Source organism: Felis catus, chromosome B2 (genome assembly GCF_018350175.1).
Source record: "Felis catus isolate Fca126 chromosome B2, F.catus_Fca126_mat1.0, whole genome shotgun sequence".
Lineage (NCBI taxonomy): Eukaryota > Metazoa > Chordata > Mammalia > Carnivora > Felidae > Felis > Felis catus.
This window is the reverse complement of record NC_058372.1, coordinates 137038678-137055409: the sequence shown is the minus strand read 5'-3', so window position 1 is coordinate 137055409 and position 16732 is coordinate 137038678. Positions and strand designations below refer to the sequence as shown.

Genomic DNA, 16732 nt, shown 5'->3' with positions numbered 1-16732 from the left:
TAATCTCTTCTCAAGGGCATCGTGAACATTTGTGATGATGCACAAACTACCATTAAGTTTTTAAAAACCATTAAAAATAATAAGTTAGTTGCACACAGCAAGTAAGCAATTTAAAAGTTGAGCCACATGTTAGTCTTTAAATTATTTGAGAAAACAAAATGCTGGTATTCTTTCTACCATAGAAAATGCCCCTTCAGTCATAGTAATTGGTCCGGTACAAATACAGCTATCATTAGACAGTCTTGTTTCTAAGACCAGTTCCCCTTCTTTCCTCCTCGTGGGCACTTTACAGTCACAGATTTGCAAACAAGTTAAATGGCACTGTTTTCATGAAAAGGTAACATGCATGCTCCTTTTTTTTTCTTTTTTGGTTAGAGTATATATATATATATGTATATATATGTATATACATATGTATGTATATACATATATACACACACACATATATATGTGTGTGTATACATATATATGTATATGTGTGTGTATATATATATATGTGTGTGTATATACATTCTCCCCTTCATCCTGCAGCTATTATGAAATGCCTCTAAAGGACTGTTCTTATGTGATTCAGTGTGCAGTGGGTTCATGTACACACATAAATGCTGCATTTTTTAAGGAATCTCTTGGATCTTTTTTGTTTCTACACATTATGTTTTTCTTTCTTCTCTTGATTTTCTTTCCTTGAATACTCAGATTCAACAGAAGTGCCAGTTCTCAGCTAGAGCTCATTGCCAAGGCTGTTGTTTAAAAAGCAAGTCTAGTCATGAGTACTTTGTTTGCTGTTCTTAAGCAATCTCAAGACAAAAACAAAAACAAAACAAAACAAAACAAAAATAGCCTTAACCTCTTGGGTTAAGAGGAGCCTCAGAACTGAACACATTGTAAGGTAAAACTTATGGGTTAAATTCATTGAAACTAAGTCACTGAGAGACATTGTATTCCTGCAGTTTACAGATTCCAAAATCTCTGTATTCCTACCTGGGTCAAAAAAGAACAGATTAAGGGGCACCTGGGTGCCTCAGTGGGTTAAACGTCTGACATAGGCTCAGGTCATGATCTCACAGTTCATGAGTTCTAGCCCCTCATTGAGTTCTGTGCTGACAGCTCAGAGCCTGGAGCCTGCTTCGGATTCTGTGTCTCCCTCTCTCTCTACCCCTTCCCCACGTGCATTCCCTCTTTCTCTCTCTCTCTCAAAAATAAATAAACATTAAAAAAAGAAGACCAGATTAAGAATCAGATTAAAGAGGTGGTTTGATTTCTGAGTCCAGTCCCTTCCTTCTAGTTTTTCAACCAAAGGCATGAATCACCCCATTTCCATCTCTTCTTGAGACTGGGCACAGGGGTGCCACACAAATCCTTCCAGATTGGGCCTGGGGTTATGGCAAAGTGTCCTGGGCAGATGCTCACCTACTGACAGTCTCCATTCTGCTGTGGGTATGAGTTTGGCTTTTTCCTTGTCAGTGATGTAGGCAACAAAGAAAAGCTTTCTTGGCGCGGTCCTAGGGTCTGAACCTTCCTAGATAGCACTTTGTGAATTTGTAGGAGGAAACGAATCTCATCATGTCAGTTGCCTCTGATGGTGGGAACATTTATTAGACAGGAAGTCTGACTTCATGGTGGTAGCAGGTGGAAGACCACCCATCCTATATTTGTTAAGGGAAAGGGCAGGAAGAACCCAGCACCATTTCTTGTGCTGTGAGGAGAGACTAAAGATTCAAGATGGCCTCAGTGAGTCTTACCCCTAATGATGACAAGGCTGGGCCTCACCAAAAAGTTTAAGATGACCTCTTTGCTCTTCAACAACCTCTGGTTTTTGTGGGCCTCAGTGACTTCCCCATCTGCCTGATCCTAAAGGGACAGGGAACTCCCTCGTTACTCTGTTCCCATGAAAGAAGCTGAATATAATACGCAGAGATGGGAGAGCACATATTTGGAATGCGATAGAAGAAACTTTGTATAGGAAGATATTCAAAAGAATATTTGGAAAGCACAACAAAAGATATTACAGTGTTTTGGACAATCAGATATCTACACAATGTAGGGGAAGTGTTAAGAATTTAAATTCTATGTTATCTTAGTCTTGAGCAAGAATGTTTAAAAGTAGAAAATACAACATTGTGTTTTTCATTTATTTTGTTGTGACTTCGTGATGATATAGTTATTATTAACAAGGAAATAATTGAAGAATTTGGTGGAGCTGTCAGACAGGGTCTAGACAATACTGAAATAATTACTAGACTTGCACTTTTTGTTTTTTTCTTTATTTTATTTTTTTTTAAGTTTATTTTTGAGACAGAGAGAGACAGAGCATGAATGGGGGAGGGTCAGAGAGAGAGGGAGACACAGAATCGGAAGCAGGCTCCAGGCTCTGAGCCATCAGCCCAGAGCCGGACGCGGGGCTCGAACTCACGGACCGCGAGATCGTGACCTGAGCTGGAGTCGGACGCTTAACCGAGTGAGCCACCCAGGCGCCCCAACACTTTTTGTTTTTAAATGAAGTCGGCACTGGGTTGTAAATCAGGTAAGCCACCGATGATAGACCAAAACCACTAAGATCACATCTTAATGGTAGGCTAAGATCATATTTGGATCACTTGTAAATTAATAAAAGGTTATTTATTATATCAAAGTATGGCCACAAGCCACATTTCTACAGCTACTTTATTAGCGTAGAAAATCAAACAAACACATCTTTGCCATCAAAGAGAGGAGTTTTATATTCCCAAATTGTTTCAGATAGCACAAGAATTCACACTCCCAGGGTTTTCTCCACAAAGATCCCTGAATTACTTACGTGTGTGGCCCTCCATCGTCAGAGTACTTGTGATGCGGACTGTATATATTCTTTTTTTCTTTCTCTACCATCATCTCGTTTGTAAAGCTGTTGGCTTCCCTAGTTTTCTGTTACAGATCGACAAACTGACTTGTCATTTTTAGTCATGTAATTATTGATTATCGCGAAACAACTTTTAAATAGAAAATAATTTGTCTTTTATTTCTATTTACCAACAGAGCTAAACTATATACTGAGCACTCTCTTGTGTGCTTTCCAGATGTTAACTCCTGTTACCCTCCTAACAACCATATGTGGTGTGCGTCATTATCATCCCCACTTTACAGATGAGGCAACTGAAAGATGGAGCATGTGGGTAATTTGCCCAAGAGGTGGAGCTGGAACTTAAACCAGGCCCTTGGGATGCATGCCTTTAACCACAATGTTACAGAGTTTATACAGTGTGTGATCCATACGGGGATCCCCGTACTTGTCGATTGTGCCTGAGAGGCACCAGTCTGGTTAAAACAGATTACTGATCTGATTCTGTATGTCTGGGCTGGGCCTGGGTAATAATCTACATTTGTCCCAAGTTCCCTGGTGATGCTGGTCCAGACACTTTGAGAATCACCTGAGCTGTCATAATATTGAGGTTATGGGAAATAAATAGCTAATTTATCCATGCTGTTTTGTTTTCATGGTAATAATTGAAAATAGGAACTTTGGGGGGGGTGTGGGTGGCTCAGTTGGTTAAGCGTCTGACTTGGGCTCAGGTCACGATCTCGCGGTTTGTGAGTTTGAGCCCCGCCTTGGGCTCTGTGCTGACAGCGCAGAGCCTGGAGCCCGTTTTGGATTCTGTGTCTCCCTCTCTCTCTCTGCCCTCTCTCCCTTTCTCATGCTCTGTCTCTCTCTCTCTCTCTCAAGTGAATAAACATTAAAAAAAATTTAAAAAGAAAAAAGAAAATAGGAGCTATTTGTGGCTCAGACTCTCTCTTTTAATTACTCCTGGATTTTATTCTTATCTCATTGTTTTAATATCCATTTTTTTACTGAAATAACTTCAAACCTTATTTTATATATTTTAAAAGCCATTTTGTGAGTTGCCTGTTCATATCTTTAACAATGTAGTATAGCTTAAGGTTTTTCTCATTGATTTTATTTGAAATTTTAACTCTTTATTATATTTTTGCAAATATGTTACCCATATAGTCTTCATGTTTAATTATGTTTAAAATTTGTCAAGTGTGTAGTTTTTATTTTTATGCAATGAAATATAGTCCTCCTCTGTTATTTTTAGGCCTAAATTGTCTTCAGTAAACATAGATACTGACTTTATTTTCAAGTGCTTGTTATAATTACTTTATTTTAATTCCTTAAACCATTTGGAATTTATTTTGGTGTGCAGTGAGGCTGTAAATTGATTTTTCTTTCTTTTTTTAAAAGTTTATTTATTTATTTTGAGAAAGAGAGAGAAAGAGAGAGAACCAGTGGGGGAGGGGCAGAGAGCGATGGAGACAGAGGATTGAAAGCAAGCTCTGTGCTCTCAGCACAGAGCCCAATGTGGGGCTTGAACTCATGAACTGTGAGATCATACCTGAGCCAAAGTTGGATTCTTAACCAACTGAGACACCCAGGCGCCCCTAAATTGATTTTTCTTTCTTAATTTGCTTACTGGTTTTGCCTAAGCCATTCACTAAATAATCTTTCTCATTTTTGTTTGGATAGACTGGGGTCTCTTTCTGGACTATGTTTTCCATTCTATTCTGCAGTTCTCTCCTTCTCTGTTATCAAACTGCTTCAACTCACTTAGTCTTTTGTTGTATTGGAATATTTGGTGGGTTGAGCCCTTTGCTCCCCCTATCATTATGTTTCTTTTATGTAATGAAGATTATCTTCATAAAGGAGTCAGAGCTCTCATTTTTTAAAGAAAGCATATAAGAAACTGTTTTTGACAACTTAGTAAAGATCACTATTTTCTTGGATTTTCAGAAAAATATGTAAATTCAAAGTTACCCTTATTATGACTCTGGCATTGGGACGGCAGCTGAGTTTTAGACTAAAGACATCATGACAAAAGAAAAAACATTATTTTATTCTTCCCTGTTGCCTTGGCTTCAGAGAATGATAGAAGGAGTCAGTGTCTCCAAAGAATGGAGACGAAGAATTTAATAGAAGCATCAGAATAATCTATTATATATATACTTCACTATAGGCTTGCAGAACAATCCACGGAGAGAGACCTTTCTAAAGAAAATTTAAAGAAATTAAAAATTAAAGAAAAATATGAGTTACAGAGGTGAGGAAAACAAAAGGACATACAATTTTTATGTTGTTGCGAGAAAGGAAAATACGTTTCATTGTTGAAGTGTTGGGCATGATTTGGTTCACGTTTAAAATAGTATGTGGGACACCAGTGGATATTTTACAGGCCACAAAAGAACCTGAGTCTGTAGATTGGTTTTCTGCCCCCGAAATTATACCCTTAAATGACGAGAGTCAGTCTTACAACTGCTGTTGTTTGTGAGAGTAATACCTGAGTCAGGCCAAGCTCCCCGTGGAGTATCCCTGTGAAGATGCCTCGTTGGAAGCAAACCTGGGGTTTCTCTTCCTGCCTCATGTCCATTTGGCGGCCTCATTCCTGATGATTCCACTAGGCCTTATCCTAGAGTACCATGCATTTGAGACTTACTGCCAAAAGTGCTATTTTAACCATGCTTTTAGTATAATTTGAAAGGTGGATCAGACTAGAATTGCCTCTAAATATACAATGTACTGCTCTTGCGTCTATCTTCCTGTGTTCCCTTTGCACCTCCTTCCTATCACACTTCTTTGCTGTTGCTATTTTCTAAGCCAGATTTTTTATGTTGGTATTGTCTCTTCCTGAAAGGAAACAATATTGCCCTTGACAAACCCAAAAATAAAAGAGAAGGTCGTGCTGGTTCCTCTAGCTTGAGAAGAGAGAGCATGTTATTTGTAAACAAGCCAGCATCTTCGTCCCGCCCAAAGTCCTGCCTTCTTCACCTTTGTCTCTTTATCTCAATGACATGAGATGCTTCGCTCTGGGTTCCCAAGGCACCAAACTTTGGGAGCAATATAATAAAAATGAGGCTACTGTATTTGCTTCTTCCCCTGAAACACACAGACTGATGTATTGCTGTAGGGGGAAAGTACTCCTGAGGGATGTGAAGAGACTACATTTACAGAGAGGCTAGGTTTAGGCTCTGTGTCTTCCTTTTTTCTCCTTGTTCATCTGTACTCAGCCCCTCCAAAATTATCAATATACCCAATCAGTACTTTGCACATATTTTGTGTGTAGTAAATCTTAAAAAAAATTTTAATGTTTATTTTTTATTTTTGAGAGAGAGAGAGAGAGAGAGAGAGAGCGCGCACAAGTGGGGAAGGGCAGAGAGAGAGAGGGGGACACAGAATCTAAAGCAGACTCCAGGCTCTCTGAGCTGTGGGCACAGAGCCTGATGTGGGGCTTGAACCCACGGACCAACTGTGCCAAGTCAGTTGCTTGACGTACTCAGTTGACCTGAGCCAACGTCAGATGTCAGATGTTTAACCTACTGAGCCACCCAGGCACCCCTGTAGTAAATCATTTTTAAAAGCTAGTTAAGAAATTTGGTCCTCCTTGAAGACTACAAACCCTCTTTAACCTAACGTTTCATTCCCACATTTCCTTGCCCTTAGTGATTAATAGCTGCTTAGCAAATAGAAATAAGGCTTACATGAGAAATTTGAAAAAATAAGACAGCTTATTTGTAAATCCATGTAAATCATTTCTGTCTTACTTGTTTTCTTCTGTGTTTCTTAGAAATAATGCTCTTTTTTAGAGGTGGCTTTTAAAATTTCTTTCAGTAAGGGAAGTATCTGAGAAAGTGGAGATTCTAAAGTGATACAAAGTTGAGTAACCTTTGACTCTGGGTCTTGAGCAAATACAAGTGAGAATTTCAAGAATAATAAGGGTAAAGACTCAATGTGGAATGCATAGTCCTCACCCAATAAAGGATGAAAAAAAACCCAGTGCTCTGGTGCCTTGATGGCTCAGTTGGTTAAGCATCTGACTCTTGATTTCTGCTCAGGTCATGATCTCATGGGTTGTGAGTTCGAGCCCCACATTGGGCTCTGCACTGACAGCATGGGGAGCCTGCTTCGATTCTCTCTCCCTCTCTCTCTGCCCTTCCTTGCTCCCCTCTCTCTGTCTCTAAAAAAAAAAAAATTAAAGAAAAAACTTAAAAAGAAAACCAAAACATGCCAGTAAACACAAATAAGTACTGTTAAGTCCGTACGTTGCACTGACTTTCCATTACAGCAAATGCCATACTGGAAGACAAACCCTTATGGGGGAGTGGTAAGCCCTGATCTCAAGGCTGTACGATTACTTCATTCCCAGTAATTAAATAACTTGGTCACTAGCCCAACCATGTCAAGATAAATTAAATCTAATGGCTCAGATTTGTTCTGTAAATATATGCTGGAATGTTTTAAACTTCACACCGAGCTCTGATTCTTAGTGTTTGGAACATGTAAATAGATACCAAGTTTCTCCTGGCTTACAGAAATTTCTTAGTTTTCTTGCCTCTGTTAAATGCATATTCTAGTAAATAAAATCAAAGAAGGCAATGGTCGGTTCTTTTTGCTTAGCACAAGCTGTTGCTATCATATTTAAATTAATGAGTAAAAATGAATAGGACAAAAACTAACATTTATTGATGAACAAATACTATGTGTTAAGCTTTGGACAAAACATTTAGGTAAAGTGTCTCATTTAACCTTTACAGTGATTTGTGGTACTTGTGTGTCTCCCTTTTACAAACGAGCCAACTGAGGCATAAAATGGCTGAGTCACCTTTTAAAAATCTTCTGGTAAACGCGAATGCTGGGGATTGCAAGTTAGGTCTGTTGTGCTCCCAGGGCCAAAAATTTACTCCTGATGGAATTAATTATTCCATTCTGCCTCTACTGAAGAGTAGTTTTATTGTTGTTTTCTGTAAATCATGGTAATAGCTATCATTCTTTATAAACACGCTTTGTAAACAAATTTGATATTACAATAAACAGTCCTTACTCTAACTGGGATAGAAAAATGAAAAACATTTCATTACTAATATTGTTGTAACGTTGTTTTAACAGGCTTCACTATGGCTGCAACTGATTTCTATTTTACCTTGAAATCCCAGGTCAAGAAATTATTGTATTGTAGCTTGGAGAGACCCACAAATCTGTAAACATTTCTTGCTTGGGAATCTAATCTTAAATTGTGTTAGGAAGCATAAAATGGAACTTTTAAAATACTCTTTATAGATTCTTGCACCTATATTTGTTTATCTTCCATAACTGATATTGTATATGCTTAAATAATGTAAAAACTCTCTAATATTGTTTATAAATGTAAATATATATATGTAAATACATATACACAAACTATTTATATATATATAATTATATATATATAAACACTCACACATAGAGCAGTGTGACTACCTTGGTAACTTGTTATAATGTGTATTTCTAATGCGGTAGTTACAATTTTTAACTTGTGTGTCACAGTATTAGCTATTTGGATAGAATTCCAGCAGGTTCAAAGAGCAAACTAAAAATAAGTAAGATTATATCTTGTACGAAAACAAATATGAGAAATTAAATGTCATTGTAATATTTGTCTACAAAGGATTCATTTAGTTTCTTTCTCCCAAGTTCCAAAATTATAAGTTTATATATATATCAAAGGTTATAATTTGGGACTTTTAATAATTTGAATGATTTCTTTTCGACCAAAAAGAAAAAAACCCTTATAAGCTTTCGGGATTTTAACATAGTAAGAATGCCTGAATTCCTAAGTATAGACAAAGAAGGTGTTATTTTTTCCCCCTGAAAAAAAGCTTCTGAAGCACTTTTTATAAATCAATAGAAAAATTGTCTTTGTAGAAATGCTGGCATTGGAGAGTGGTGCATTTGGTCAGTAAGCAGGGGGTAAGGCTAAAGAATGAGAGAATAATATGCTTTTATAGAGGCGTTGCTATAGGGATATTTTAGGGAGAATGTTGCTAGCCGAGCTAGAAGTTCCCTTGGTGAAAGCTGTGTTTGATTTAGAAACTGATTGAATTAGAACAAATTCCAAAAGTAACTATAATAGGCGGGACATGATAAAACCAAACTTCAAGACTCCCGGTGCGATAAAAGGTACTTTTGTTATTATCTGTGTGTGTGTTTTTGTGTGTGTGTGTGCACGTGTGTGTGTGTGTGTGTGTGTGTGTGTGTGTGTGTGTGTGTATACTTTTTCTTTTAATATAATTCCAGTTTGACTCCCTGGTACAAAAACTTTGAGATTGTATAAATAGACTTTAAAACAACTCTAAGTTTAAATTGTTTTCTTCCTATTTTATCTGAACTAAGCACTAATGGAACTGGAATGAATAGTTCTGATTTATGTTCATGATTTCGGAAAACCTAAACAAATATTTACAGTGTAAGCCTGAACAGTGAAAATTTATGAGGAATGCTGAGATAAGATAAAAGCTGAATTTTAGCATAGAAATTTAGGTGATTGATATATAGGTATTTTAAAGAAATGCTTTCTAAAACTTAAGATATCAGTGCATCACTGTCTACCATTTATAACAAAACCGAGTATCTTCCTCAGACTAATGAACAAAAATACTCTTGAAACCTGAATCTGGTCAAGAATTCATCACAGTCTGTTAGTGACTCAACTTTTTCTTTTCTTTTTTTTTTTTTTACTTCCAGTATTGTTGCTTTTAAAATCTAATTTTTAAAGTACATTGACTTATTTCATATCTTGATCTGAATGTAATGAAAATATTTCATCTTCTCTTTTATTGTTTTCAGACTCCTATAAAATGTGATGATGACTCAGAATTTCACCACCTTACCACTGTGTTTAGCTAGAAGATGGTACCCAGATGCATTTTAGTTTGCTGCTGGGGTCACGCCAACTTTTTTTACAATTTTTTTCAGTGATTAGACCTCCAACCATGATTATGTAGCCGAGACATTTTTCTTACTAAGAAACAAAGGTGGATACACTAGGAAGTCTTATGCTCATGTTTGGCTACATGGAATATAGTAAGAGCATCAAGTTTGTTCTTGACATAGCTGATTGGTATTTGGAATCTAGTATTTGGTTATATATAATAACACCAAAATCGTATATTTTGTATACATTTATTAAACTGTGTTTCCTTGATTTAAATCTTTACATCATACAAGTAACTTTTAACTAATTCTGGTTGTTCTGAGTTTCGATGAAACAATTCAGTTGAAATAATGTATTTATACTAATTTAAAATACATAGAGGTAGGGTGGATAAAGTGAACAGAAAACTTCTTCCGTTTTCCTCAAGGATAGAATTAAAACAGCCATATAGAAGCACCTGGGTGACTCGGTCGGTTATGCGTCAGACCCTTGATTTCAGCTCGGGTCATGATCACACAGTTTGGTATGTGAGTCTGAGCCCTGTGTTGGGCTCTGTGCTGATAGTGTGGAGCCTGGTTGAGATTCTCCCTCTTCCTCGCTCTGTGCCCCTCCTCCGCTCTCTCTCTCTTTCGAAACAAATAAACTTAAAAAAAGCCCAGCCATATAACAACCATATAATATAATATAATATATTGTAATTAATATAACTAATATAATATAATATATATTAATGTCATCTATATTATAGTATACATTATTATGTTATATATTTATTTTTTAGTTTTTAAAAATTTTTTTACTGTTTTTATTTATTTTTGAGAGAAAGAGAGAGTCAACACTAGCTGGTAAGGGGCAGAGAGTCGGAGACACAGAATTCAAAGCAGGCTCCAGGCTCTGAGCTGTCAGCACAGAGCCCAACGCGGGGCCCGAACTCATGAACCACAAGATCATGACCTGAGCTGAAGTCGGACGCTCAACTGACTGAGCCACCCAAGCACCCCTGTATTATATATTTATAATATATTATGTATTAAACATGATATATAACTTATATCATATATAATGTTTTATATATTACAAATTCTTTCCTTAAGGATATAATTTAAATAATTGTATTAAAATTATAATAGCTTCTTTTTAAATTGGGAGAGTCTTTATTCTGCTTGTCACCTCTTCCTAAGATTTCTCATCACAACTGCTTTCTTACTTCACTTTCCACCTGTGCATATATGGAAGTCAAGTCTTTCTTTTTTCTAGATGTCTTAAAGTCAGTTACCTTCAGGTGATCTGAGAAGCAGCTGGTCTAAGAAAATGGAGAGTAATAGGTCTATGGAAAACTAGGAAATGTTAAGGCTCACCCGAAAACACTCAAGTTGAAACATTTTCTTAGAACACTGCTGGTGAAAGAAAGCACATTTTGGGCCCACGTCCTGCCTACGGGCGGGCCAGTATCTGACGCTCCCTGTTTCTTATTTGCATAAGTTCCTGGCTGGTGCCCTTGAGGAGCTGCTGAGAACAGCATCAAGCATCACCTGCAGGGCAAAGAATCTGACAAGATGGATGGTAATATGGAGGCAGAACTAGAGAGTGGTTGCTAGAGTTCTCTGGTTGGAGAAGCAGAAAGGGACCTCCTGTAGGAAAGCCCAGAGGGCAGAAAGGCAGAACCCAGCTTGGCTGGTTGGATTGAGATAGCATGTGAATTAGTGACAAAGCGTTCAGACTGGTGGGACTAAAGCATCTGGACGATTTGGAGAATGTGTGTAATTGACTATCTCATCGGAGGTGGGACCTCGCCATTTCTTTGAATTATAGGCTCTTTGCGGTGGATGTAGCACAAGCTGTAGGGTGCAGCACAGGTCCTGCCCTTCAGTCTTAGGGCCCTCATTTCCCCAGCTACCCTGAGCGTTGCTTGCTGGAGGTTGACAGCTGAGCCCCTCCCCAAGATGTGTCCTCAGCCCAAGGGATCTGCCCCATCCAAGTTATGCTCCCTTCCCCAGGGAAGCCCATATGCAGTGAGTGATCAATGCCTGGGTACAAAGTCCCGGCCCCTTACCTCAACTTAGGATTTCTCTGAAAGAGATGCCAGCTTCAGAGACCTAACTGCATCTCAGTTCAACATCTCCCTCTGCCCAATGCTGCTTCCTTCACACCCTTCAAAATGTTTCTGAAAGCACATGCCAAAAAACATCCTGCTGACAAGACTTCTTCTAGAGTGGGTTTCTCTGTTAGCCTGACCTGTGACACATGCTAATACCAAGGCAGATACAAATATAGAGATGGAGAATGAAGAGATGAAAACAGTTGGAGAACTGAAGACAGCAGGTCAAAGTGTCACTGGGGAGAAGTCCTTATAGCTTGTAGCTCAGGAAGATGGGGAAGCAAACAGGATTTAGCTCGTAGGTGCTCTATCTGTTGGTTAGATTCTAGCCAATTAGTTGCTCATATGGTGCAGGGGGATAAGGAGTCCCCCTGCACCATAGGAGTTGACAATTGAGTGTCAAGTCATTTGCTGAGACAATTTATTTCTGAAAGTGGGTTGTTTAATCTGAGAGTTGGGGATAGTGTTGACTATCTCTAGGGTTTGGTAACAATCATAAGATATAAAACATTCTGGGAACCCCAAGGGACAATGTGGATGTGAAAGTAGAGTGAAGGCACAGGCTTTGGGTGGCTGCAGAGCCATGCTTTTCCACTTGGTGTCTGTCTGTGTCACTGTAGGCAAGTTGATGAACCTTGATAACCCCGGGGTTTTGTTTTTGTTTTTAATTTAAGTTCAAGTTAGTTCACATAGCATGTAGTCCTGGCTTCGGGAATAAAACCCAATGATGCATCACTGACATATAACATCGAATTCTCATCCCACAAGTGCCCTCCTTAATGCCCATCACCCATTTAACCCGACCCCCACCATTCTCCTCCCCTCTAGCAACCTTCAGTTTGTTCTCTGTCTCTCTTGTGCTTTGCCTCCCTCTCTGTTTGTATCTTATTTTTCCTTGCTATGTTCATCTGTTATGTATTTCAAATCCACATGAGTGAAATCATTTAATATGTGTCTTTCTCTGACTGACTTATTTCACTTAGCTTATCACCCTCAGCAGATGGCAAGATTTCATTCTTTTTTCATTGCCGAGTAGTTTTCCATTATTTACATACCACATCTTCTTTATCCATTCATCATCTGATGGACATTTGGGCTCTTTCCATAATTTGGCTATCGTTGATAGCGCTGCTTCTCTTCATAGAGATAGCCCTGTTTTTTTTTACATATAAAATCCAAGTAGGGGGATATTTTCTCACAGGGTTGTTGCAAAGTTTAAGTTAGATAATATGGATCATGAAGGTACATAACATCATGCCTGCCGCATGATACCTTCTAAACAGATGATAGCCATCGTAACTATTTAAAAAATTTAAAAATGACACATTACTCTACAGATAAGCTAGAACACGTGAGGCAGTTCATTTGTGACACTGGCACTCAGCAGCTGTTGTCTCACGCGGAAGCCTCCGCAAATGGCCGAGTGGCCGCAGGTTCTGTGATCCAGTGACTTTTCATTTACGACGAAGGTCACTGCCGTCGCTCCAGTCCTGAAGCAATCACAAATGGCACACCCTCTAGGGCTCTGTTTATGACTGGACACCAAATGCAGGTCTTCCGAGTGGCTCATTGAACGTGTCTACGATCCAGGGGTGGATATGTTTGGGATTGGAATTTCTGACGTCTTCTCCTCGAACTTTGTGATTCAGTCTTATGTTTCAGTTTTACTGTTTTTGGCTTTTCTTTTGATAATTTTGTCTCCATTTTAGATTCAGGAGCTTCACTGTTAAGATTGTAGCCCTCTTTGCTTCTGATGGGGACATGCAGTATAAAATGGAAGATAAGTAAGAGTGTGTCCAATTACTGTGTTGTTTGGATATTGATAAAAATAGTGAAGAGAGAGGGACGCCTGGGTGGCTCAGTCGGTTAAGCGTCCGACTTCAGCTCAGGTCACGATCTCGCGGTCCGCGAGTTTGAGCCCCGCGTCCGGCTCTGTGCTGACAGCTCAGAGCCTGGAGCCTGTTTCCGATTCTGTGTCTCCCTCTCTCTCTGACCCTCCCCCAATCATGCTCTGTCTCTCTCTGTCTCAAAAATAAAGAAAATGTTAAAAAAAATTAAAAAAAAATAGTGAAGAGACAGAAAAGGAAAATTTAGATCCCAAGGTGTGAATGAGAAATAATATTAACAATATTTTCAAATATAAAGTCCCTAAATGTGGGATTGTAATCCTAAACCTGCTTAAGACAAAGGGCAGTATTTTGGTGAGAAAAAAAAAAAACAACAACTGAATTTTGAAGATCCTAGGTAAGAAAAAGTCATATTCATTTGGAAAAACTATATGTGTTTTAAAGCCTAGACTAAATATTGAATGTAAAATATGTGAACGCTGTGATCCACCACTCTCTCCCGGCCCCAAATAAAACACTGTATGTTGATTGGTTGAAATACTAGTGTTGAAGTCCAGTTTAACGTTAAAATAGAGTGGTTGTACGAAGAAGGTATTTTAAGACATTTTCTGGTACCTGCTTTCCTTCTGCTACTCTTGTGTTGCTAAGTACTTAAACCAGGAAAAGATTTCAAAGTTGTGGTAGTTTTCTTGCAGAGTCAGGAGTTGGGCCACTTTTTACAATTAGGGAGCTACACGTGACAGGTTCGTCCAGGGTCAGCTTAAAACTTTTCCAAAGACTTCTGTGCTAACTGGAAGTAATCCTTCATCAAGGGGATCAGCTGTCCTCTGACTTTTATTTCTTATGTGACTTTTATTTGTAATTTATTAGAAAAAAATTTAGATGTAGAAGCAGCATGTTCCCCTGAGCTCCAATGCGAGCAAACAGTAGGGGTTGGCTTTCACTTTCTCTACGCTCAGGTTGCCTTTAATTTCGTAACTGTGGTCTTTTTTTTTTTTTTTTATCTGCTCACATCTTCCATGTCACTGTTTGGTGTTACTTTCTGCTGCACGTACAGAACCTGCAGCATCCTTCCTTCTGATTCCTGTTCTCCCTACTGCAGTAGGAGGGGCCACACCATACTCTCCGATGGCATCCAGAGCTGGTCAGAGCAGGATGCTAGCTCACAGGAGGGGCGCGATGGTATGCATTAAATAAATGAATCAAACAATCAGCAAATAAATCCAGTGATAATTAGGTTAGACTAGGACACAGACTATCTAATTTCTGGCCATAGTTCTACAGATCTGTAGCCTTTATTCCAATTTATAGATAACTGGTATTTTTCTTAATTCTCACCATGCTTCATTTCCTCATTTACATCTCCGCTTAAAATACCTCCTGTGCCTACTAGGCCTGGTTCCTTGTGTGAATGGAATGAGAAGTAAACATGAAAACGTGAGTAAATCCAACTGTTTTAAGGATATAAGGTATTTTCATTAATTCACAGGTTATCATTTTCTTATCATTTAAAAAAAATTTTTTTAATGTCTGTTTTTGAGAGAGAGAGAGATAGAGTGCAAGCAGGGGAGGGGCAGAGAGAGAGAGGGAGACACAGAATCCAAAGCAGGCTCCAGGCTCTGAGCTGTCAGCACAGAACCCGATGCAGGGCTCGAACTCATGAGAGGTGAGATCAGGACCTGAGGTAAAGTTGGGACGCTTAACCAACGGAGTCACCCAGGCACTCCTCTTATCAATGTTTATACCACCAATCGTGGATATAAAAAAAGTGCCAGAAAACAGTGGATATGGTGACAGAAAAAAACACAAAAGCTCTGTTGAAACTATTCAAATGTATTGTCTCTATTTAGAACTAGAAGATGTTGGAGGGGGGCCCCTGGTATGAACTGCCATAGTGAACTCTCATTATATTTATTACTTTTCTTTATTATTGATTATAATCCTCTGCAGGACACATCTTTATCATTGTACTTCCGTATCATACACACAACCTTTTATGCAAATGTCTAAGCTTTGTTTTCCTAGTCATAATCTTTTGAATTTGGGGAATATAATATGTTGGGAATACCACATGTTATGTATCACCTTCAATCAGAGCACCTTGGAGTCAGAGGCATTAATATTTCTGCAGAGAAAACTGTTAATTTTAACATTGGGTGGGATAAAGATTATAAATAGGCTCTTCTCAATTCAGGGGAGGTGTGTTTTTTTTCTCCCCACCAAATTATTTTATTAAAAATTTATGAAATTGAGGCCTAAAGGTTCAAGGCTGATATATCTGTTACATCCTCTCTCCCATATCTCCATCCACATGTGATTAAAATTCTTCCTGGAAAGAAAGCATTTTCCCCGTTATTGTATTGGGAGAGACTGTGGATAACAGCCTGGCACATTAGCTGATCTATGTGTCCTTAGAAACCCAGCCATATTCAAGTACCCTGCCCCAAACAAATACATTAAAATTCTCTAAATTTTTAACTATTTTTTTTTTTATATTTGGCTGAGTGACATGCTATATACTTTTCCTGGTCTGACAGTGATAAAATGTTTATAATGAACGTTAAATGTTAAAATGTTATAATCTTATAAATAAAAGGTTTAATGGTTAAAATTAAAATGCGATAATGAATGGTTCAGGCTATATTTTTAACTAACCAACTAAAGCCAATCAACTATTTTTGTTTTATTTTTTTAGAGTTCTGAAAAAAGTTTTTTTAAAGGGTTAGAATATAGTAAAATAAACCAAATACAATTTTAGGATATATATACCCTGTACCCACCCCCCCCCCACCCACCCATTCTGCACCACATAAGACATGAATTTCCAGATTTGAATGACACTGTACTTTGCCACTTCTTAAATAGATATATCTCAGTGTAAAGGATTTCGGCTTAAATAAATATATAAACTGTGGGAATAACCCAATATGATAAGGACTTTTTGGAGTAGTTAATTGAACAATCATAATTCATTAAAAAAATATATACATATATATATATATTCACTTAAAACACACACACACACACACACACATCTTCAAATATTCATACCAGTTTATTGCCATTGTCAT

The 16732-nt window shown here is 38.1% G+C and overlaps 1 protein-coding gene across 21 annotated transcripts in view; it reads left to right on the top strand.

The window, feature by feature from the left end:
- SYNE1 (spectrin repeat containing nuclear envelope protein 1) overlaps nt 1–16732 on the top strand; it is a 475092-nt gene that overhangs the window by 53011 nt on the left and 405349 nt on the right. The window contains exon 1 of one of the 21 annotated variants that reach the window (XM_045058226.1): nt 8804–8962. The exons of the other annotated variants lie outside the window; for them this stretch is intronic. Within the exon in view, the coding sequence (XP_044914161.1) occupies nt 8923–8962 (40 nt within the window). The 5' untranslated portion in view covers nt 8804–8922. Of the gene's footprint in view, nt 1–8803; nt 8963–16732 lie in introns of those variants that run through there. 21 annotated transcript variants of the gene reach the window in all.